Raw genomic sequence first — 21,371 nt, 5'->3', positions numbered from 1 at the left:
CACCAGTCCCATGTGCACTTTATGCTTAAAGAACTGAAGTGATGTAAGTTGGAGCTTCACTAGTACTAAGTCGCCGACTTTAAACTCCTGTGATCGCCTTCCTAGATCGGTGTACTTTTTCATCTTTTTGGCTACTTTCTCCAAGTAAGCTCGGACAATATCTGTGTTTCAGTGCTATTCCTTTGCAAAGTGACACGTTGATAGGGTACTCGTGGTAGAACTGACCGTCAAGGTATGAGGAGTTGACGGCTATTGTCTAGTAATGATCTCGAAGGGGTACTTGTTGGATGTAGAGCTCTGTTGTAAGTTATAGGAGAATTGGGTTATGTCCAACAACTTCTCAAAATCCCGTTAGTTGGCACTCACGTAGTGTCAAAGATATTGCTCAAGGAGTGAATTTGTTCTTTTAATTTGGCCATCTGTCTAGGGGTGGAGGCTTGTGGAGAAGTATAACTTAGATACCAGTAGTTTGAACAGCTTGGTCTAGAACCATCCCAAGAACCACGCGTCTCGATCGCTGATGATATTGTGCGGAACTCCCTAATACTTCACCATATTCTTCATCATCAACTTAGTCGCCTCCTCTGCTGAGCAATGTAGGGGTGCAACAATGAATGTTGCATACTTTGAAAATCAATCGACTACCACGAGTCTTGATTCAAGTCCTCCTACCATCGGTAAGCTTGATATGAAGTCCAAGGAGTTACTCTCCCACCACCTTTCTAGTATGGGCAATGGCTCCAAAAATCCTACCGGCTTCCGTTGCTTTACATTATCTTGTTGGCAAGTAAGGCATGTTCGAACATATTCCTCCACATTTGTCCCTATCTTCGGCCAATAGAAGGTCCTCTCCACGAGAGCCAATGTTCGGTGAATGCTCGGATGTCCTGGCCAAAGGGAATCATGACACTCTCTCAAGAGTTCACGCCTCAAATTGTTTGCTCGGGGAACATAAAATCTATTCCCTTTGGTGTAGACAAATTCCTCCTAAACCCAATATCGTCGTGCCTTTCTTTCTTTGATCAGTTACATCGGGGTTATTGCTTAGGGATCACTGTACAGTCCATCCCTGATCCCATAAAGGAAGTTGGAGTGCAGTTGACTTGCTTGGCCTCTGCCTTCTAGTTGCATGGCATTCCTCAGCTCCACTTTCCTACTTAATGCATCGGTCGTGACATTTGCTTTTCTGGACTTATACTCCATTTTTATATCAAATTCAGCCAGGAAGTTCTACCATCGTGCTTACTTTAGGGAGAGCTTCTTTTGAATTTGGAAGTAACTCAACGTGATATTGTTCGTCCTTACCACAAATCGCGTTCCGAGAAGGTAGTGCTGCTATACTCATACACAGTGAACCACCGTTGTCATCTCCTTCTCGTGCACCGGATACCGTCGCTCGGTCTCATTGAGCTTGCGGCTCTCGTAAGTCATTGGGTGACCCTCCTACATAAGTACTCCCCCAATAGCGAAGTCTAAATCATCTGTATAGTCTTCAAAAGGCTTCCCATAGTTTAGCAATTTGAGTATTGGTTCTTCTAACATAGCAGCCTTTAGGTCTTGGAATATCGTTTTACATTTGTTTGACCATTGCCAAGGCTGCTTCTTTAGCAACTTCGTTAGTGATGCTGCACGCTTCGAGCACCCAACTATGGAGCGTCGATAATAATTGACAAAACTAAGGAAGGATCTCAGCTCCGGTGCCTTCTTTGTTGTTTGCCACTCTACCACAGCTTGCACCTTCGATTTATCTATTTGAATGGATCCTTTGTTGATTCGATGCCCCAAGAATAAAATCTCCGTTGGGGTAAAGTAGTACTTCTCTCTTTTCACGAATAAAGTATTCTCCTTGAGTACCTTGAAATTGTTTGAACTTTGAAGGTGCTTGACATGCTTCTCGAGTGTTTGGCTATAAACAACGATATCATCCAAGTAGACAACCATAAACTTGTCTAGATACTCGTTAAATAGATAGTTCATGAGAGTACATAATGTGGCTAGAGCATTGGTTAAGCCGAAAGGCATCACCAAGAACTCGAATGCTCCATACCTGGTTACAAAGGTGGTCTTCGCTTCGTCACCTTTTGCTATGCGCACTTACTAGTACCCCGACCGAAGGTCGAGTTTAAAAAAAATACTTTGCCTTGCCCAGTTGGTTGAACAAGTCCGCGATGAGCGGGAGAGAATACTTGTTCTTCACTGTCACCTTGTTTAGGGGCCCAATAGTCGACACATAATCGGAGGTTCCGGTCTTGTTTCTTCTGGAAGAGAATTGGAGCCCCAAATGGTGCTTTAGAATTGCGGATGAGACTACCTCTTAGCAGTTCATCTAGTCGCTTCCTAAGCTTTGCTAACTCTGGAGGGGACAAATGGTATAGTGGTCTTGCTGGAGGTTTCACTTCTGGCTCCAACTCGATACAGTAATCCACGCCTTTATGTAGCGGTAGAGTTTTCAGCAACTCGGTGGCATAACGTTTGTGAACTCCTTGAAAACGTCTGCCACCACAACAAGTTCATGAGTGGCCTCCACATTAAGTGGCTCTAACTTTGTTGTAGCCACGAAAGTTAATTAACCTTTTTGCACCCCCTTCTTCAGTTGTAATGTCGATATTTGTTGTGGGTTCTTGGTTCCTCCTCGAGAAATTAGAACCACACAAGGGTCATTGTCTCCTATCAGGCATAGAGAGTTTAGAAACAATATTGGCACCAACTTCGCTGCATGCATGAACTCCATTCCAAGGATCACTTGGAAGTCATCCAATGACACTGCCATCATGTTTGTGCTTCCACTCCATGTCCCGATTTTGATAAGGACCTCCTTTGCTAGTCTAGAGATCTGCTTAGCCTCTAAGTTCATAGCCTTCATTCGACTTGGGCTCTTCTCTAGGTTAAGCCCAGGTCCCCTAGCTTCTTGGTTGATAATGAAATTATGGGTAACGCTCGTGTCCACCATCGCACGGGTTGTTCAATCATTTAGTTTGATGTCCACGTATATCATCTCGTTGCTCCTTGCTTTTTGTTGCTTTCTCATGTTCTCCCCCACTTGACCTCGCAATACGTTTAAGAAATACATTGCTCCTATCTGGGGTCCTTGCGACTTCTCATCGTCGCTGTTGGATTCCAAACTACTCGAACTAAGAGCGACGACCTTGCCCTTATATGATCTGGGGGGATGAATTGATGCTGTCGATGTATTGAGTGCTTGCTTTTGTGCGCACTCCCTTATCATGTGCGGTTCTTCACACAAGAAGCATCCTCCAAGTTTTGGGGCCTTGCCTTTTGAACTCGGCCCTTTGTGAGAACTTTTTTTCTTTTGCTTGATTGTAGACTCCCCTCGGGAATACTTAGATGGGCGATTTTCTGAAGATTGTTTCTTCTTCCCCGACTCCTTTAAGGAAACAAAGTCGATGAGCCTTTCTGCAACTGTGATTGCCTCGACCAAACCGGTGACATTCCTTCGATGTAGTTCCTGTTGTGCCCACGGCTTCAGGCCATCGAGGAAGCTGAACAGTTTGTCCTTCTCAAACATGTCTTATATGTCTAGCATCAATGCTGAAAACTATGTTATATGGTCTCGAATGGAAGTGTTTTAACAGAGTTGTCTCAGCTTCCTTCTTGTGACAAACTTAGTGTTCTCGGGTGGAACTAAGTTCTCAACTCTTGCTTCAAGTCCTCCCATGTGTCCACTCGACATCGACCTTGTTGGATCTCTTCCCGATATGTTTGTCATTAAAGTTTTGCGTCCTCATTCAGATACATAGTTGCTATTAAAACTTTGGTTTCTTCAGAATCGGGCTTCGTAGCTTGGAATTACCGTTCCATGTCGAACATAAAGTTCTCGAGCTCCTCGCATTCCTGGCAACCCTGTAGCAATGCGGCTCGGGTGCCCTCAAGCTTTGTGGCAGAGCAATGCAGGTGTTGTTCCCTCTCGCATTAAGAGTTCTCGTGAGTAACATAATCCTGGACATGAATTCCACCACGACTTCGTGTAGGTGCTGCACGGAGTCTTTGGTGTCTTTCGTTAATCGATCTACTTGGAAGTCGACCTTGTCAATCCGAGATTCTGTCTCTTCTTGCGAGTTCTCTACCCTAAGAAGCTTTTGTTGGCCTTGGTAGAGTTCCTCTAGACTCGCTTCGAGAACATTAAGGTGGATTTCCACAGCTGTAAGCCTCTCCTAATATCTTCTCTTTTCGTTTGGCAATTCAGGTTGGGCTTCCTTCGCTTGCAGATAATAGTTAACTTCTTGCTTGCCATTTTCGTTGCCACGCTTCTCTTGGGCGGCCCCAATAGCTTGAGAGCGAGTCTGTACTTGCAGCCCACCTACAACAATGGTCCGACTTGCCCCATCGTGCTCGATTCACCACGGTGCTTCGCCACGGCGAGATTGTAAAATTTTGTTATTTGCTCGAATTGCTTGTTCGCTCTGATATCACAATGTCACAGACTAAGCTAGAATTGCCTAAGTCGTGAGGTATTCTTGCGTTATCCGTCGCAAAAGATCAGCCTAGTTGCAACCTCGTTCAAGTCCTGAAGGACCTGTAAAAGTGCAAATTGATTAGTTCCGAAAATGAACAACGAACAAATCTTGACGTCTCGTAAAGAGGGTAGCCTTACAAGCAATTCAGCAAACACTTGGTGTGCAAGAGAGGAAAGAGAGGAAGGAGAAATCAAGGATTTTAGAAGGCAAATGAACAATCGCAAGTCCACAAACGATTGCCCATCGGGTGTTGGGGTGTGTTGGCAAGTTCCTGTAGGCTTTACATGTGAACTTGTGAATCCAATCAATGCCCAGCACTACCCTAAACTCCCATCCAGTCCTGTGTCACCTGGGTGGTTCTAGGGTGTTTAGATAGCTGACATTTCATATCGCACCGCAGCTTGCAGAAAACAGGCCATGACACGCGAAAATCTAGGATAGTTTTGCCCATTCTAGTGAGCGGTCGCTCTATAGCCATGCAACTGTTCATGTTCATAGTTTTCAAGTAAAAACATACAAAACAAGGCAAAACACATTGGCAAAGATATGTACAAGCAGACAAAAGCGACGAATGGTCTGTTGATGAAGGTGTTATGGGTGCACGACAACCATCTGTGACATGTTACACAATGCTTATATCAAAGTCACTATTAGTAGTTGCAAATATTATGTTTGCTATAAAAAAATTCTTTTGGATCTTATCCATAATTGAATCCATAATGTTTGCCATGTTACACGAATCCATTATCCACTTTTGGAGTGGGATTAATGATGTTATAATATTCTCCAATCAGTGGCTTAATGTCCATATCAATGCCCTAAATCATGTAGCATATATAATTATTATTTGTAGATGACATCTGAGAAGCATGACACCAACATTAACTATGTGCCTATGATATGTCTTTTGCATTGCTCATGGGCTGGCCTTTTTTCGGGGCCCAATTAATTGCTTATCTGTAAAGTATGCTTTGTTATCAGTAGCTACTACTGACATAATAGCTATGAGTAAAGCGGAACCTGTGCCACATAGCCCAGAATATGGGCTAGGTATAAGCCTAACTAATATTAAGTTCATCAACTGTTGTGTACCTAACCTAACTCACATCACAAATACTCTCATGATTCAAGCGTTTGTGGAGTAGGGAGTCCAAAGAGTTCTCTGTATGTTTTATCACATACCAAGACCTGATTCCTTTCTGCCGCACTATCTTTTGGTTAGCCATTAGATTGATTGAGCAGAATAAAATATGCACGATGCTTTCCATGTAGGATCCACCTTACAGACAAGCTAATAAATGTACACATTCTACATTTCTGACCTTGTAACCCACTAAGATGTCAATCAGAAGTGGACTTTGCAGTATTCTGCTAATCAACAGTCCTTTTCTGAAGGTACATGAAAGATTTGAAGAAACTTACATAGATCAACAAGCACACTATCCATGAAACACAGGGCTTGTTTCAGAAGATGTAGCACAAAATAATGTTTGAGTTTTTATCAAACAAAATTGATAACTGGGATTATCAGGAATAATAAAGTATTTTTGAAAAATAGATAATAGAAATACATACTATGCATTATATATATGATGTTGCAAATGTTCATCATGAGAGTATTTGCAAGAAGAATTCCTGGAACAATGAATAACCTCTAATCTCCCCTGAGTGTATATGATTCTCGAAGAAGTTTGCTTAAGACTTGTGAGCAGCTGGAGATATCTCCCAATGAAGAATCACTTCCTAATATTTGTATTATTCTCTTGTAGATCGCCCATTGTCATTTGGACTACCGCAGGTGATCTTCTCTCCTTTGACCTCTATTCCTGTCAAATGAAGGTTCCTACGGAAGATAAAAATTATGAGCTATAAATGAGGAAGGAAAAACTGATAGGAAACAAATTTGATTCACTTTTGAAAGTGATTCAAGTTCAAAGAAATCATACTATAGGCATAAGTGAAGAATTCCTGCAGGATGATAAGCTTCTGGTTTTCATTAAAAGTTACTGCCTTGAAGGGGTTAGCAGCCTATTAAAGAGAGAGTGACTGGGACTTAAGAAGCAACAGACTATAAGATTTTGACATATCCCTAATCACAATCAAACTAGTTGTCGTAACATGGAGAAGAATTTGATCAGATTATTTGGAATTTATGAGAAAGTCAAAAGATACCATATTTTTCATGGAAAATTGTGTTAATGACATGCTTATGACACACTGCTTTCAGATCAATGGTATTCTTGTTTGTGAAGGGGGATGCATACTGGAGAATCTAAGCTCATTCTTAGAAAATGAAGGGTAAGACCTCATGAGTATCTGCGCCTTATATATTACAAGTAATACCATGGCATTTTTTATTCTAAAAAACTGCTTGATGTCTTTAAAGTGGAAAAATCAATTAATAATATAATATTTTCTTTTTTTACTTTTATCTTTGATGATTGTGTTTATGTATTTTTAATGGTGATTTGGTGATTACTTAATTTTTTTTTTATCTTTCAGTTAATGGGTTGTACAGCAAAGTGACTGCACAGTTACTACACAATTATATGGAGAAGTTACAGTCCATAGATGCGACTTAAGGGAACTTTGCTAGAATCAATAAAAAGAGATATGACTTCTTTTGATCTAGAGACATTGCCCTTCAAGGATCTCAATAGCCGGAACAAACCATGTAGCCTACTCCAAATGGTTGATATAATTTACGTTCTTCTTCTTATTGTTATTATAATAATTATTGTTGTAGTATTACAGATATAACTTGGCCAGCAAATAAAAACATGATGGTGGTTCTTGTGGCCTTTAATGATCTCCCAGATGATGATTTCCTTTGTTCCTTACTTCCGGCAATTAGGTGTGGACAATCTTATATAATGTGAATGGTTAGAAAATTCAAATAAAAGTGGAGGGCATCAATTCTTGAACTGTTGAAGACCACATCACTAGAATGACATCCTCCTATCACCCAGTCAATATCAAGAACAAAAGTGAATAAATGTGCTGAACAAATGAGTTGAGCCAGACTTAATTTTCTTGATTTGTGCATGGAATCCCAATTATTATTTTCCATATTTAGTAGAAGAAATTCTTGGACAAACCCAAGATTCTCAGAATACCCATACTTTATAATGCTGTCTATGAAGTTTAGGTGCATGTGGCAGGAAAAGTTATTCTAAGGAATCACAAAGAAGAAAAAGGAATATGGTTACCAGGAAGACACTGGACTTGAAAAATGAAACTTTTGTAGGCTTTTAGCAACTTTACATTGGAAATATTAATGGTTTCTTGATTACTCATCAATTCTAAAATTTTAGTCTTATATGGAGAGCTGGAGTAGTGCCTTTTCTTCTAATATCATATGTTGCACTGAAATTAATGTTTCGAATATCTCTTCAGCATTTTTATTTTTTCTCAAACAAGCATTGTTGTCACCTCTTTCCTTGAAAGCAGTGTATGCCGTACCGGGCGGTACGTACCGGTCCGCTAGGTACTCGGTACGCGGACCGCCCTGTACCACTACAGTGCTACAGAACTACACTGTAGCACTGATACAGTGCTACAGAACTACACTGTAGCACTGCTACAGTATCGGTACACCAGGGTGTACCGCTCGGTATGCCTTGGTGTACCGCCCGGTACACCGGTACCGTATCGTACCGAGCCCGGGTCGAAACTCCGGTACGGTACGGTACGGTATGGCGGACCTTGCTTGAAAGTATGTTTGTTAAAAAAAGTTGCAAGTCTCTAGTATTGTTTCATGGTTATTCTTGATTTATTCTTTTGCCATCTATATATGACCTTTTTTCTTTTACTACAAACTTGGGCAAATCATTATTTTTTTCTATACTCTAAATAGAATTCTATATGAGGAAAGTACTATTTGCTTAAAGTAAAAAAAAAATCTTAATACATAATTAATATCACAGCAAAACCTAAAAGTCAAATTTGGCTTGCATAAAGTGCATCTTTCTGGATGATTGACTTATTGTATTTAGCATTGGAATATTATGTGGGTTCTTCTTTTAGATTTATTATGCCACTTGACTTGGGAGCAAAAGGAAGCTGCCAAATTGGTGGAAACATCTCAACCAATGCCGGTGGCTTACGCTTTGTACGTTATGGGTCACTTCATGGAACTATTCTTGGTAATTATAATGCTTTTTTTTTGTTTTGATGAAGGTAATGTGATGCTTGCTGTTATGTTTGCACAATGTTGGTGCTATCTTTTGTAAGACTCTTTATAGTTGTCTATCATATAGCATAATCTGTTAGTTGAATTTTTAATTTTTTTTTTACTTTTGAAGGTGGCATCATTGTAATACCTGATCATTATTCCATTTTGGTTTACTTTTAACCTAATTGTCAAACGTCCCTCTTTGTTTGCAAATATTAGTTTTGGTCAATTCTGTTTTATTTTTTTGACTGATAAATCATCTAATCATTGAATCGTTTCCAATAAAAATGACGTTAGTTGTGAGACAATCTCGAAATAGAATGAAATGACTTAGTTGTGAGTTAGATCTCAAAATTGATTGGATTCCATGAAAGAATTTAGCAGTTTTGGCAATGTCTATCAAATTTATACTGTCTTTGACTTCTGTTGCCTGCAACTTACCATCATGCAAAAGAAGTTGGGCCTCTTGTAAAAATTTGATGAGATAGCTAATGTTATTGACTATGTTAATATATTCCATCCCATACTGATATTTCTTGTGATATTTTTCTTGCCACAGTTTATTATTGTTTGACTAATGTTATTAACATGTTCGAAATAATTCATCGAAGTCTTGTTAGGATATGGCATATAAATCACTTGGGTCTACAACATTAGATGGTATTAGATTCGACCTGAATGATAAAATGAGTTGGGTGAACAGTTCTTTCAAAGCTTAAGCTAGTAGGTAAAGACCTAACACATATATGAGCTTTGATTTGCCTTCACATGCGAGCTAGATGACTAATAGGTTGACAAGTGGATTCAATGGCAAGCCAAAGTTTGATGAGACAGACGATGGGATATATCCAGGATATGAAACAATGTCCACTTCTTCCGAAAGCTTAAGCAAGGTCCCATGATAATTCATAAGCTGTAACATATTGACCTATTTATGTGCCATGGAGTCTTCTTTATACTATATTTGGAGCATATTGGTTATGCTTCATTATATATGCTTGTTTTATGACATTATATATATATATATATATATATATATATATATATATATGGAGAGAGAGAGATTTTCATATTTGTAGTCTTTGGATATTTTGTAGGAAATCCCTGGAAATTTACGAATAACAAATATTGGGACCAGCCTCACAGTGACAGCTGAGACTATCATTGGGATATGCAATCTTGAAAATTCTGTTTAAGCAATAAAAGAGTTTTTTTTAGGCAAAACCTATCAACTTAATTCATTATGAAATGAGTACAAAGGTGAGAAAGACAGGAAGAGAGTAGGGAGAAGAAAATATGGGGAGAATAAAGGTTTTAAATAAACAAAAATAAACTCTTTGGATTAGGTTTGCAATGGAAACTTATTTTTTGGAAATCATTTGCTTGTTTTGTTGTAAAATGAGAAAGCTATATAGTACTCAACAACCTCCTGAAAATTAATTATAGGTAAACATATGAGGAGGATATTACCATTTGATGTTTGCATCAGAGCAGCAGGCAGTGAAATATAATTGCAGATAACTATAAGTTTGCGATGATAGCATATCAGAAAGTTCACAAGTGTGTGCTCTTTTTGTTCAGTATTCCCTTTTTATGCTTGGTATATAATTAGCCAGTTATCAATTTTCTCTTTACTCATGAGATCTTGGGTTTACTTTTTCAGGCCTTGAAGTTGTATTAGCTAATGGAACTATTCTTGACATGCTTGGCACTTTACGCAAGGACAATACTGGATATGATTTGAAACACTTGTTTATTGGTAATTTGGTATATGTAAATAAATGAAATTAGCTGATTTCACCTGTTTAGATTGATTCTTTGGGTAGTGGAGTACTAATGAATTTGGCAATTGGTTCAGGAAGTGAAGGTTCTCTAGGGATTGTGACCAAGGTTTCTATTCTTACACCACCCAAGCTAATGTCAATGAATCTTGCATTTCTTGCTTGTAAAGATTTTACAAGTTGTCAGGTAGTTCTCTTTTCTGTTTGTTGTGTACACCTAGATCTTTATCATCAATTATTAAGTTAAAAAGATAAGCATACACATGATATGACAATTGTTAACAAAATTATCAAGGTTTAAAATCTCAATCTGTTGTCGATTGGCCGTTGGACCAGTATGCTTCATTGTACCAACATTCAATATTGTATTGCCTGGACCCACAAGAGAGAGAGAGAGAGAGAGAGGAGGTGGATGAGGAGGGAGGTTAAAGAGGGAAGAGAGATACATACAAGAGGCAAAGGAGGTGTTAACTCTTGTGAGAAGGCATGACAATAGTGACACAACTAGATGAAGTAGGAAGTGACAAAAGTAGGAAGAGGCAAAGGAACACCAGGAGGGGGGAGGGAAAAAAGAAGACAATTGTTGATACATAAAAACAAAAAGAACATATAAGGGAACCAGGCGGTAGACTTACTGCCATGGTTTACAGTTTTCGTACCAGATCGGTACCAGTCAATGGCCAAACCAACATGGGTCCTGCATACCAACATATAGTAAGCCATCATGCACCATGATATAATTTATTAGGGTTTCAAGTTGAAACTTTCAACCTCCTAAAATCCCAACAGAACCCTTATTTCATGGTTGTTTCCTACTTTTTAAAGATTAAGACAGACAAGATTCATATAATTTAAGTGGTTTAAGTTTACAAAACATATATTGCACTAAGACATGAAGTGGAAAAGGAACACAAGCAGTATCTAAAGAAATAAGAATACATAGTAATACCCAAATAGGCTAAGAGTCACCTAAATAATAAATGATTGTATAATAAGATCATATACCTGCTTGTATCATCAAATCGATTTTCGTGATTCTGTGGTGGATAGGTCGGTGTCGTCGACCTGAGGCAACTGTAAATTAATATGGTGCCATGCTTCAGATGGCCATTAGATCGAAAATCTAACCCAAGTCTGCCCAAGATTGAATTCATGTGGATCTAAACTATTCCGATGAAGATGAAATTTAGATCCACAAAAATCTAGCTTAAAACCATGCCCTTGATCATTGTGGTTGTAGCGTAGATAGGCTTGATCATTGTGGTGAGAGAAGGGAAAGAGAGGGTCAGGATGCTGTTTCAGAGGAAGGTACAAACAAGAGGGCTGAAAAGCTCTCTTTTTCAGCCCAAAAGAGATGCCTGTGGTCTTCTGGAGATCAGGATATCCCGAGTGGGCGTACCAGGCAGTAAACCCTGTTTGGCTGTTTCGCTACTAGACCGCATGGTACAGGACAGTCAGTGTCTCGATCAGATAGCATAACATACTAGGTGAAAACCTGTGGTTCAAAATGTAAAACCATGCTTACCGCCCTATACACCTAGTTTGGACCCTAAAAACTGGTTAGTACATCAGGTACAACAATCATACTAGACGGTAGCAAGGTGAAAACCTGTGGTTCAGGTGATGGTTCACGTTCTGATTGGTAAATATCGGCCTGTACCATCTGCTATGCCTGGACGTTAATACCTTGCTGATTATTACGATCATTTTGTACTAGCCCCGTAGCACATCCTGACATTTGAGTGCAAATACTGTTTCTTGCAACTGTCTAAATTTTCTGAAATACTTTTGATTATTCAATAGTATTGCTATACAACATGAAAGTCAGTAAATTGTTTATCGAACTCAAGAATTTCATCTATATGTCACCATGTGCTATTGAATGCATAAACTTTTTCATAGACACGTGTAACCTGTAGGTACTAATAAATGGACAAAAAATTTATAGTTTAGTACAGGGTTTTGAATATTGGTCTGTATCGGCGTATTGAGCAGGTATGTATCGGTATGTATCTCGCTAGGGTGTACTGTCGGTATGCTAGGGTGTACCGATGGTACACCCTAAAACCTTAAAAATACCTCCACTTATCACACCAGGGTGTATCGACCGGTACGCCTCGGTAACAATCAAAATCTAAGGCGGTACCGGTTAAAACACTAGTACTGCCTGGTAGAGAGCGGTTCGCATACCGGTATCCTCTTGGACCGGCACATACTGCTCGTATCGGGCGGTATACATCGAAATTGAGAACCTTGGTTTAGTATTCATGTTTGGTATCTTGTATGCCTAAATGAAATATAACCTTCAATGATGTAATCTTATGTTTGCTTATCACTTGAGATCGTTTCACCTTTCCAGAAATTACTACTGGAAGCTAAGCGAGCACTGGGCGGGGTTCTTTCTGCATTTGAATTTATGGATAGCCATTCAATGGATTTGGTAAGTTGATATCTAATATGATTGTCTCTTTTTGAAAAAATCTACTGATAGAAGGTTCTACTTTTAAGTTTTAACACAGCATGCATCAACTTTTGGTTTTGACAATGGCTCTCATAGTTAGTGCTTTCTGTTAAATATGACTATAGTAGGACCTTGCTTCTAAAGGGTTAAACGCCACTGTAATGCTCTAGGAGGAGTCCCATGTGCATGTTTAACTTACTGGGTACTTGAACATCCTTCAACCACTTCCTGTTTTTACAAAAAGCATGCTGTGTAATCATTTCCACATTTTTTTTCCATTTAACAAGAAAGATTTAGATTAAGTGATGCTATAATAAAATATTATTACTAGTTTTTTATTCCTTAGTCTGATCTTGATACAAAATCAATAAAAGCCTTGATGACATCTTTACTTTGCTCTTAGAATTTCAGAAAAAATAATAGATTGAGCAAATGATGGCCTTTTCTTCAAATTCCAATATCAATGATATGAAATGTCACTTTTATTATTAGTTTGTAATTATTATACTTTTATATTTGACTTGAAGGTTCTGTCTCACTTGGATGGTGTTCGCAGTCCTTTACCATCCTCCTTGTATAACTTCTATATTCTTGTTGAGACAACTGGTAGTGATGAAACATATGATAAGTAAGTTGAGCTTGTCACCTTTATAAATTTTCAATAATTTATTCTCCAATTTGTTTGACATTATGTTTAGTTTGTGTAACATAGCCTCATTTTTATGGTTATTGTTTCCATTTTCAAATAGATTCTTTTCTCTGGATTTTTGTAGCAAATAAATTTAGAAATACATTTAGAGAAAAACAACTTCTGAACTTAAATAACAATTCTGTAGTGCAGGTACTTGCACATTTCACAAACTTGATAAAACTAAATGTCTTCCTAGGAAAAAAATTGACCACTTTAGTATCTCTTAGACATATTAAACTAGGTAACATCATCCTACGCGAAGTGAAATTACTCAATTATTACTTTAAAGGAACGGAAGATATGCAACCCACTTTAGAAAAGTTTGGAAATGAAGCTCAAGATAAGCTATGTTGAAAAATGGGTGCTTCCACCTATTTCTCTTAACTTATCATCTATCATGTATCTTCAGTCCAACAACTTGCAAGTTTAAATTTTGCATTTGCTTGTAATTTCATCATCTTGTTTCTTACTCACTTTTGAGTAAGGTTTGTAATTTCATATCATATTGGCATATCGAGCTTAGCTTGGTATGGTACAGTTTGAGTGTACCGTGCAGTATGGCAGAGCATATCGCTCGTGATATATATATATATATATATTAAAAAATAGAAAAAAAGAGCGAAGTCGCCGTGTTTCTTCTCCCTGCGCTCCACGCGGCTGAGGAGAAGACGCCGAGGCCTCGTCGCCTCAAATGACGAGGAGGCGACATCTCATATGTGACGTCCGGCGAGGGAGGGCGGCGACAGATTGGGATCGTCGAGGGAGAGCCACGTCGGATCTCCAGGTTCTCCCTTTTCTTCTCCCTCTTCCTTCTCCCTTAACTAATACCGCCCGGTAGCGGGCGGCGACGGTCGAAATTGACTATTACCGATCGATTTCGGACTGTAACGGGGCGGAAACAGCCCCAATTGACGGTACCACCCGGTAGCGGGTGGTCCTAGCAGACCGGTATGTACCGCTCGGTACGGGTGGTATCATTCGAAATTAAAATCCTTGCTTTTGAGAGACAACATTTTCACTTGCCATGACACATAATGAACATGAAAGACTTTTTTTTCATGGATATTATGAGCATAGGTTTCATTTATTCTACATCAATCTTAATATTTCAAAACCCTATATGTGACTGCATATTTATGTGTGGTCATATGTATTCATGGGGACTATGTTGCCACATATGTGGTCCACATTGCATGAATATGCCACCACAAATTGGTGGCCCTACATTATTCCATGTTTTGCTTTGGGTTCACTTTTAATTCCTCCACAAGTAAACCAACATACATTGGATCTGATTCTGTTAGAGGGCCTGTCAAGCATCAAGCTCTCTCTGTGTATCTTGGTCTCCCACTAAGGTCTGAAAGGCTACTGTTGGTGGATCGGATGCCTCTCTAAAACAAAGTGGAATTTTGGTTCGATGGCAAGAAGAATAGATACTTCTTTGCAAGTAGGTTGCTGTTACAGTCACTAACTTTCCTATCCAGTTTTTCTCTATCTTTTCCTGCCACTTTTGGCTTCTAAAGCTCATAGAGAAAGCACAGAAGAAAAGCGGATGTGTTTGGTGGTAAGTTAATTAGAATAGCGGATGTGTTTGGTGGATAGTTAATTGCTCAATTATCTAGAGATTTATGAATTGGGATTGCTTTGGAGTCGTTAACCTAGAAGATATAAATTATGCTCATTTTGGCAAATGGTGGTGGAGAACATAAATAGCGCATGGCTGAACTTGGAAGAGACCTTCTATAAATTTTTCTGGCTGACAAAGCCACTCTGAAGTCTGAAGTGATAACTCATTTAGGAACTCGTTTTCGCCAACATGGATAGGGATATTATTTATCAAATAATCATTTTTTACTTCTTGATTTATCTTGGGCAATGATTAAAATGTTAGATTCTGGAAGGATGATTGAATTATTCCCATGGAGCATTGTTACCTTGACATGTGCTCTTGCTTGCTCAGTCAGTCTATCAAAATGACCCAAGCTCTTGTTTGAAAACAGATGGATTTAGGCCTTCTTCTTATCTGGTTATTAGCCTATCTTTGAATCACAGATGCTTTCCCTTTTATCTCGTCATCTCAATCCACTATTGTTCTATTATGATGAAGATTTTGAGCTAAAAGTGGATTCCACTCTTACAATTGCATCCTTGTACAAATTCCTTAATTCAAGCCTCAAGGTGATTTCTTTAGCCTCTTTTCAAACACATATAGAAAGGGGTGACTACTCGAAGAGGTAAAGATTTGATGTGGTTGGTTATTAAACTCTAGAGAAGCCTTTCTGAGGAAAGATTTAAAACCAAGATGAATCTACCTTAATTCCCTGGTGACCTTGACACCTGAGTGTATTCTTCTTGATTTACATGTGTATATCGAAATTTGGTATCTACTCCTCTCTCCCTTTTGATTCTGAATTCCATGCCATTCATATTTAAAGATCTCTGACACTGGAGGAGATCCTGTCTTCCCCCTAGGCGATCGTTGGTGATGGGCTTGTTCTTGTTTTGTGTTGGTCCATAAACATCACTAAAAGGTACCATTATACTCTTTATCACACAAAATGACAATAATATTTGGATGATACTATAAACCCCAAAAAGAACTGCAAAGCTACACACAAAAAGACATTTTACTCTAATTATAATAGAATCCTAATCCTGTTTCAGAAGAAGGAATTTCTTGCAACAAACTTCTATGCATCATATGTTTATAAAATAATAGGTTCAATGAAATGCATGAAAATACATAGTTTTGTCCTTCCTGATAGGTAACTATACTTGTTATATAAGTTCACACTTAGGATTTGGATACTATGTTTCACATGTTCCTTTCTTAGACTTTACCTAGCCTACTGGGCAAGGTGCTTTGGGGAGGGCTTTTCTTGATGGATGTTCTCTAGCGGTGATCATGAAGACGGACAATGGACATGAATTTTGTAATTTTTTGTTATATGGAGCATTTGGTTATAGCCACTTGTTCTGAATTGACACATTTCTTTGTTCTTTAAAGTTCTTAGGTTCTAGATGGAAACATTCTATTGCTAAAAGTGGTGTCTCTATTAATTAAAATATTCTTACCATAAATTTGACATATAAATATCTTGACAAGTGACAATCAATGTTCTTTGAATCATATTTTACAAGTAACAAAAAGGACAACTTGGTGCACTAGGTTTTTGCTAATGTTCTATTTCTTTCATTCAAACTGTTGACACAGATTTTAAAGGAGCAATCTCACTGTTGTGCTATTTCTGTGTATCTTATTTTATTAATGAAGTCTTTTATTTAAGAATGCTACCTCAAATGATTGTTAGAAGTGCTAGGACTATGAGTGTCTGAATTCAGTTTGTCAATTTAATTAGTGGCATTCAACTATGAACATTTTGCAGGTTGCTACTGGGCTCATTGGTAAATGTGTATTAGTTTCAATTTCCTTAGTTATCTACTACAATTGTGTTACATTTACAATCTTTATTTTTGACAAAAAAATGCAGAACAAAACTTGAAGCTTTTTTGTTACGATCAATGGAAGAAGGTCTCATACTAGATGGTGTTGTAGCTCAAGATATTAACCAATCATCCTCATTTTGGCGAATTCGTGAGGTTCAATATCTTGATGCTTTTGGAATTCCTTTTTTCTTGTGAGATGAACCCAGTAATTAATATTTATGATTCCACAGAAGTATTTTAGAAATGACCTAGGAAAACTTTTTCAAGAATCATAGAAAAGATATGAGCACACAAAGTTAGAATAGTTATATTAACATTGGTAAAGCTCTATGGTGGGAAATACCCATGTAATATACTTCATTTAGTTGGACATTATGGCTTATTGTAATGCTCAAAACATGATAAGCATAAACATGCATGGTTTGCCATATCTGACCAGCCATATAGGTCCCTAGTCAGACCGATACTCATCGGTTGGTATTGGTAACCCGAAAAAGGGCTGAAAAATCAACTGAATTAAAAAAAATCCTATTTCAGGTTTTCTTATCTTAATTTATTGGTATATAAATTAAATTTGATATGTAACCATGCATTAATAAGCCTCCAATTACCCATTAAACATGTAAAATACGCTCGTAAATCATGCAAGAAGTCAGGATATGATCAATCTAAGGTAGTACTTCTTAAGTACCTTAATTAAGTCATAATTAATCATTAGTCACTAATAAATTAATAATTACCAATATTCTTTACGCCAATTATGTGCCGTGACAAAGAAAATATAGATAAAAGCTAACTACCTTCAATCAGAGACAAATTCTATTGGACCTGTAGTTTAAATCCCTTTTGAATCCAAATCAAGAGATTGATTTCCACTAATCACCGTCTAGAGAGATTAAACAAGTTTGAATGAGAATGAGTGGGAAAGAATGAGGAAGAGAATTTGGATAAGAGTGATTGAGAGTGGGTGAAACAGGTGGAGGGAGGGGCTTTTATAAGCCCAAAACAACCTCCAATGATCAATTTGACCATTGGGGGATGGTATCAATCAAAATGTCAATGGTATGATCGAAATGTGATTGTTACTGATCAGGTCAAATTTTGACTCTATCGGGTGATACATGAGGCGTATTGACTGGTATGCATCTCAGCCAAACAGGCTGGTTTGTGTCTCGACCAGACAGGTGTCATGGGCTGGTCCATATCTTGGTCAGCTCTCAGACCAGTATATGCCTCCCATCTCGTACCATATTGAACAGTATGACAGTCCTTGTAAACATGTATCTTAAGTAATTTGCATCTTGTGTATTTTGCTAACACAATATGAATTCTTATCAGTAATGCCAGGCTGAAAGAAAGCTTCCTGTCGACATCTAGTTACAGTATTACTTTTGAAGAATAATAAGAAATTTTCTTTCTCTTAACACAAATCCCAAAATGGGCTTTGTTGATAAAAGTCCATTTAGTTGATTTCTAACTAATCCATTTATAGTCATGTCTTGATGTTTCCCAGGCATGTTTAGTTTATTTTCTTGTCATGTCCACTTCCCATGTTATCGATAGTTTGTTTCTGATTATGACATGAAACAAGCTTCTACTTGTGTTTTCTGAGATGATTTGTTTCGAGTTCTTGTGTCAGTGATGTTAAAATAGAGGGTAGCTCTTCGTTAATGTGATGCTTGATCGTATCATTTTGACACTGTTTAGCTTCACTGTTCCAGGGTATATCAGAAGCATCAGTTAAGGTTGGGGCTGTCTACAAATATGACTTATCATTACCCATTGACCAATTCTATGGAATCGTCGAAGAAATGCGCAACAGGCTTGGTATCTAACCCACAAATGCTACTGCACCTTAGCAATATAAATTAGCTTGTAGAACTGATTTTTTTATTACCTTGTACTATTTCATCAAACAAGTATTTTTATAAAACAAAGAAAAACACAGATTTATGATACCTGATAAATTCTTTATCATGTTCAGGTGAGGCGGCCAAGGTAGTTGGATACGGTCACCTTGGGGATGGTAACTTGCACTTGAATATCATGACAACTCGATATGATAGTGATGTATATCTATCAGCTTCAGCCTGCAACTTTGTTACATTGAACTAATTGTTATTAGCTATCATGATTAAAGCAGCATTGAATGTTGTGTTGCAGATCCTTGCTCAAATTGAACCTTACGTGTATGAGTGGACCTCAAAACACAAGGGAAGTATCAGTGCTGAGCATGGATTAGGGTTAATGAAAGCAAATAAGATCCATTACAGCAAGTCTCCAGAGACCGTATGTGGCTTTAAATCATATTCAATAAATAAAAACTTCGATTGATAAACTGAGAGACCTATATTAATTTATACCCTTTTACAGTGCATAAATTTCTCTTTCCTGATGTTAATTTACAAAATCATGAAAAAAATTTCCAGGCCTAAACAAGTTAATATGGTGAAAAAATTATTTACTTCATTGAGTTTGTTTTTTTAGTATCTAGTGCTTAATCACAGTAGTTTATCTGGATTCCGTGGTATATTTTTCCATACAATTTAATAGCTAGCTAGATATGTATAAATTCAGAAGTTCAAATAAATTATTTTTCTTTTGTATCTATGGGTCACCCAAGGTTTTGGATTAATGCAATTGCTTGTGTTTAGCTGAGATATTTTTAAAATTTTGTTGCAAGCTCATAAAAGTATTAAATATCATGATATTGGGATTAACGTCATTGCTCAGCATATTAGGACTTCAAAGCACTATTGATCTTCAGCTGTAAGAAACAGTATGCTAAAAAGAGGGCTGTATTTATTTTCTTTGAAAAACTCAAAAAGTAAGAAAATTCTGATACTACCATAAGTCCTGGAACAGAATTGTACACGATCTAAAATATGATAATTAGGCACTATTCAACTTTCTCATAATTCATGTCTAACCATGGTTGCAAGTATAACATATGTACTCCCCGAAAAAGCCATTTTCTAATTCTGTTAGGTTATTTTTTAAAACACACTTGACACTGATTTTTGTGCTACATACTACTAACACTTCATGTTTCTATTTTGCTTTATTTTTTCATCTAGCATGTACCCTCATTCATCTGTTTTATTCATGGCATTAAGTTATTATTTTGTTCATGTGCTAGGTTCTCACTTAATTTGCACTATTGTCTATCTTGCCAGGTGCAACTAATGGTTGATATCAAGAAAATGTTAGATCCCAATCTAATATTAAACCCATACAAAGTTCTACCTCAGTCATGCTTCAATTGAACAGTGGTATGGTACTTAAAAGGCAAAATGTGTCAAGTGAAATCAATCAGATCTTGAGGTGTAGATTATGTTTGTTCACTTGTTACCAGAAGACTTACATAAATGGTGTAGGATTGTTAATATCTATAATTTTTGCTTATGTTTCTTGTTACTTCATTTTCTCTGTTACAAGAATTAACTATTTGTTCAATTTCTGCCATTTTCAGAAAATATTAGATCTCTTTGCAATTTTCAATTAGTGGTGCCCCCAAGAGCAACAAAGCATCAAAATCATAAAGGTTGTGGTCATCGATCAACTTCAAAGAGCAAAGGAAGCATGAAACTGTGAGTTACAATGAAGTTGTAAAACATCTAGCTATTCCTTTAAATCATTAAACTGAATTTTTACTTTTCCATTGCGTATGACACCAATAAATTAATCTCAATTATTTTACTTCAACTGAATGGGGCTTTCAGGTTTGAACCAAAAAATCCTTGATAGTTTATTGAACAACAAAATGAAAAATATGTTCCTTCTAAACTTTCCCTGACCTTTCTGCCCTAAAAGGTTGTTGTCAAAGAAGCTGCAGCAGTAACTAGAGGTTGGACTATACACATTAGTTTGCCTTGTATTCTTAAATTGCTATTTGCTCAAACCATAATTAGAGATTTGGTTCATATAATTTTTCTTCAATTTTAGCAGATTACTAAAGGAAATCAACATCAATGGACAGGAAGCTGTTCTCCCTAGGTTTTAGGTTTACCAAATCTGCATCCCCCTAAATCCAAAGATCGCAACCATCATCATGTCATTGATTGTTTGTTTGTCTATGGTATGATTTATTGTTAGGTGCAAGATTGGTTACACCAATATATTCTGAGTGCAACTAGTTGTGCCTTGAATGACCTGTTGGATTTAGCCAGCAAAAAATTAGCTTGATGTTTCTGGTATTCATACAATTTGGCCATACCAAATCCTAGATAAGTTTAAGATTCACCTCTCTCTCTCTCCCCTTTTCTCTTCTTTCCTAACTACTCCCCGAAACCCAAAAAAGAAGTATGCTACTACTGACATGTTAGACTAAAAATTTTTTTGA

General features: G+C 37.5%; 1 protein-coding gene across 3 annotated transcripts in view; it reads left to right on the top strand.

Annotated features, from left to right (window-relative positions):
* LOC103981967 (probable D-2-hydroxyglutarate dehydrogenase, mitochondrial) overlaps nucleotides 1-20,734 on the top strand; it is a 30,985-nt gene extending 10,251 nt beyond the window's left edge. For 2 of the 3 annotated variants that reach the window (XM_065104386.1, XM_009398747.3), the window contains 12 exons: nucleotides 6,703-6,773; nucleotides 8,502-8,620; nucleotides 10,313-10,408; nucleotides 10,508-10,617; nucleotides 12,790-12,870; nucleotides 13,419-13,519; nucleotides 17,074-17,182; nucleotides 18,751-18,856; nucleotides 19,014-19,099; nucleotides 19,193-19,318; nucleotides 20,206-20,301; nucleotides 20,502-20,734. In XM_065104386.1, the coding sequence (XP_064960458.1) occupies nucleotides 6,703-6,773; nucleotides 8,502-8,620; nucleotides 10,313-10,408; nucleotides 10,508-10,617; nucleotides 12,790-12,870; nucleotides 13,419-13,519; nucleotides 17,074-17,182; nucleotides 18,751-18,856; nucleotides 19,014-19,099; nucleotides 19,193-19,318; nucleotides 20,206-20,295 (1,095 nt within the window). In that variant the 3' untranslated portion in view covers nucleotides 20,296-20,301; nucleotides 20,502-20,734. Of the gene's footprint in view, nucleotides 1-6,702; nucleotides 6,774-8,501; nucleotides 8,621-10,312; nucleotides 10,409-10,507; nucleotides 10,618-12,789; nucleotides 12,871-13,418; nucleotides 13,520-17,073; nucleotides 17,183-18,750; nucleotides 18,857-19,013; nucleotides 19,100-19,192; nucleotides 19,319-20,205; nucleotides 20,401-20,501 lie in introns of all 3 variants that reach the window. The other variant, XR_001977774.2, reaches the window with a different exon arrangement.
* The last annotated feature ends 637 nt before the right edge of the window (nucleotides 20,735-21,371 follow it).

The sequence above is a fragment of the Musa acuminata genome, chromosome BXJ2-4 (genome assembly GCF_036884655.1).
Source record: "Musa acuminata AAA Group cultivar baxijiao chromosome BXJ2-4, Cavendish_Baxijiao_AAA, whole genome shotgun sequence".
Lineage (NCBI taxonomy): Eukaryota > Viridiplantae > Streptophyta > Magnoliopsida > Zingiberales > Musaceae > Musa > Musa acuminata.
Note: the sequence above shows the minus strand (reverse complement) of the source record. Positions and strands in the feature narration are given on the sequence as shown.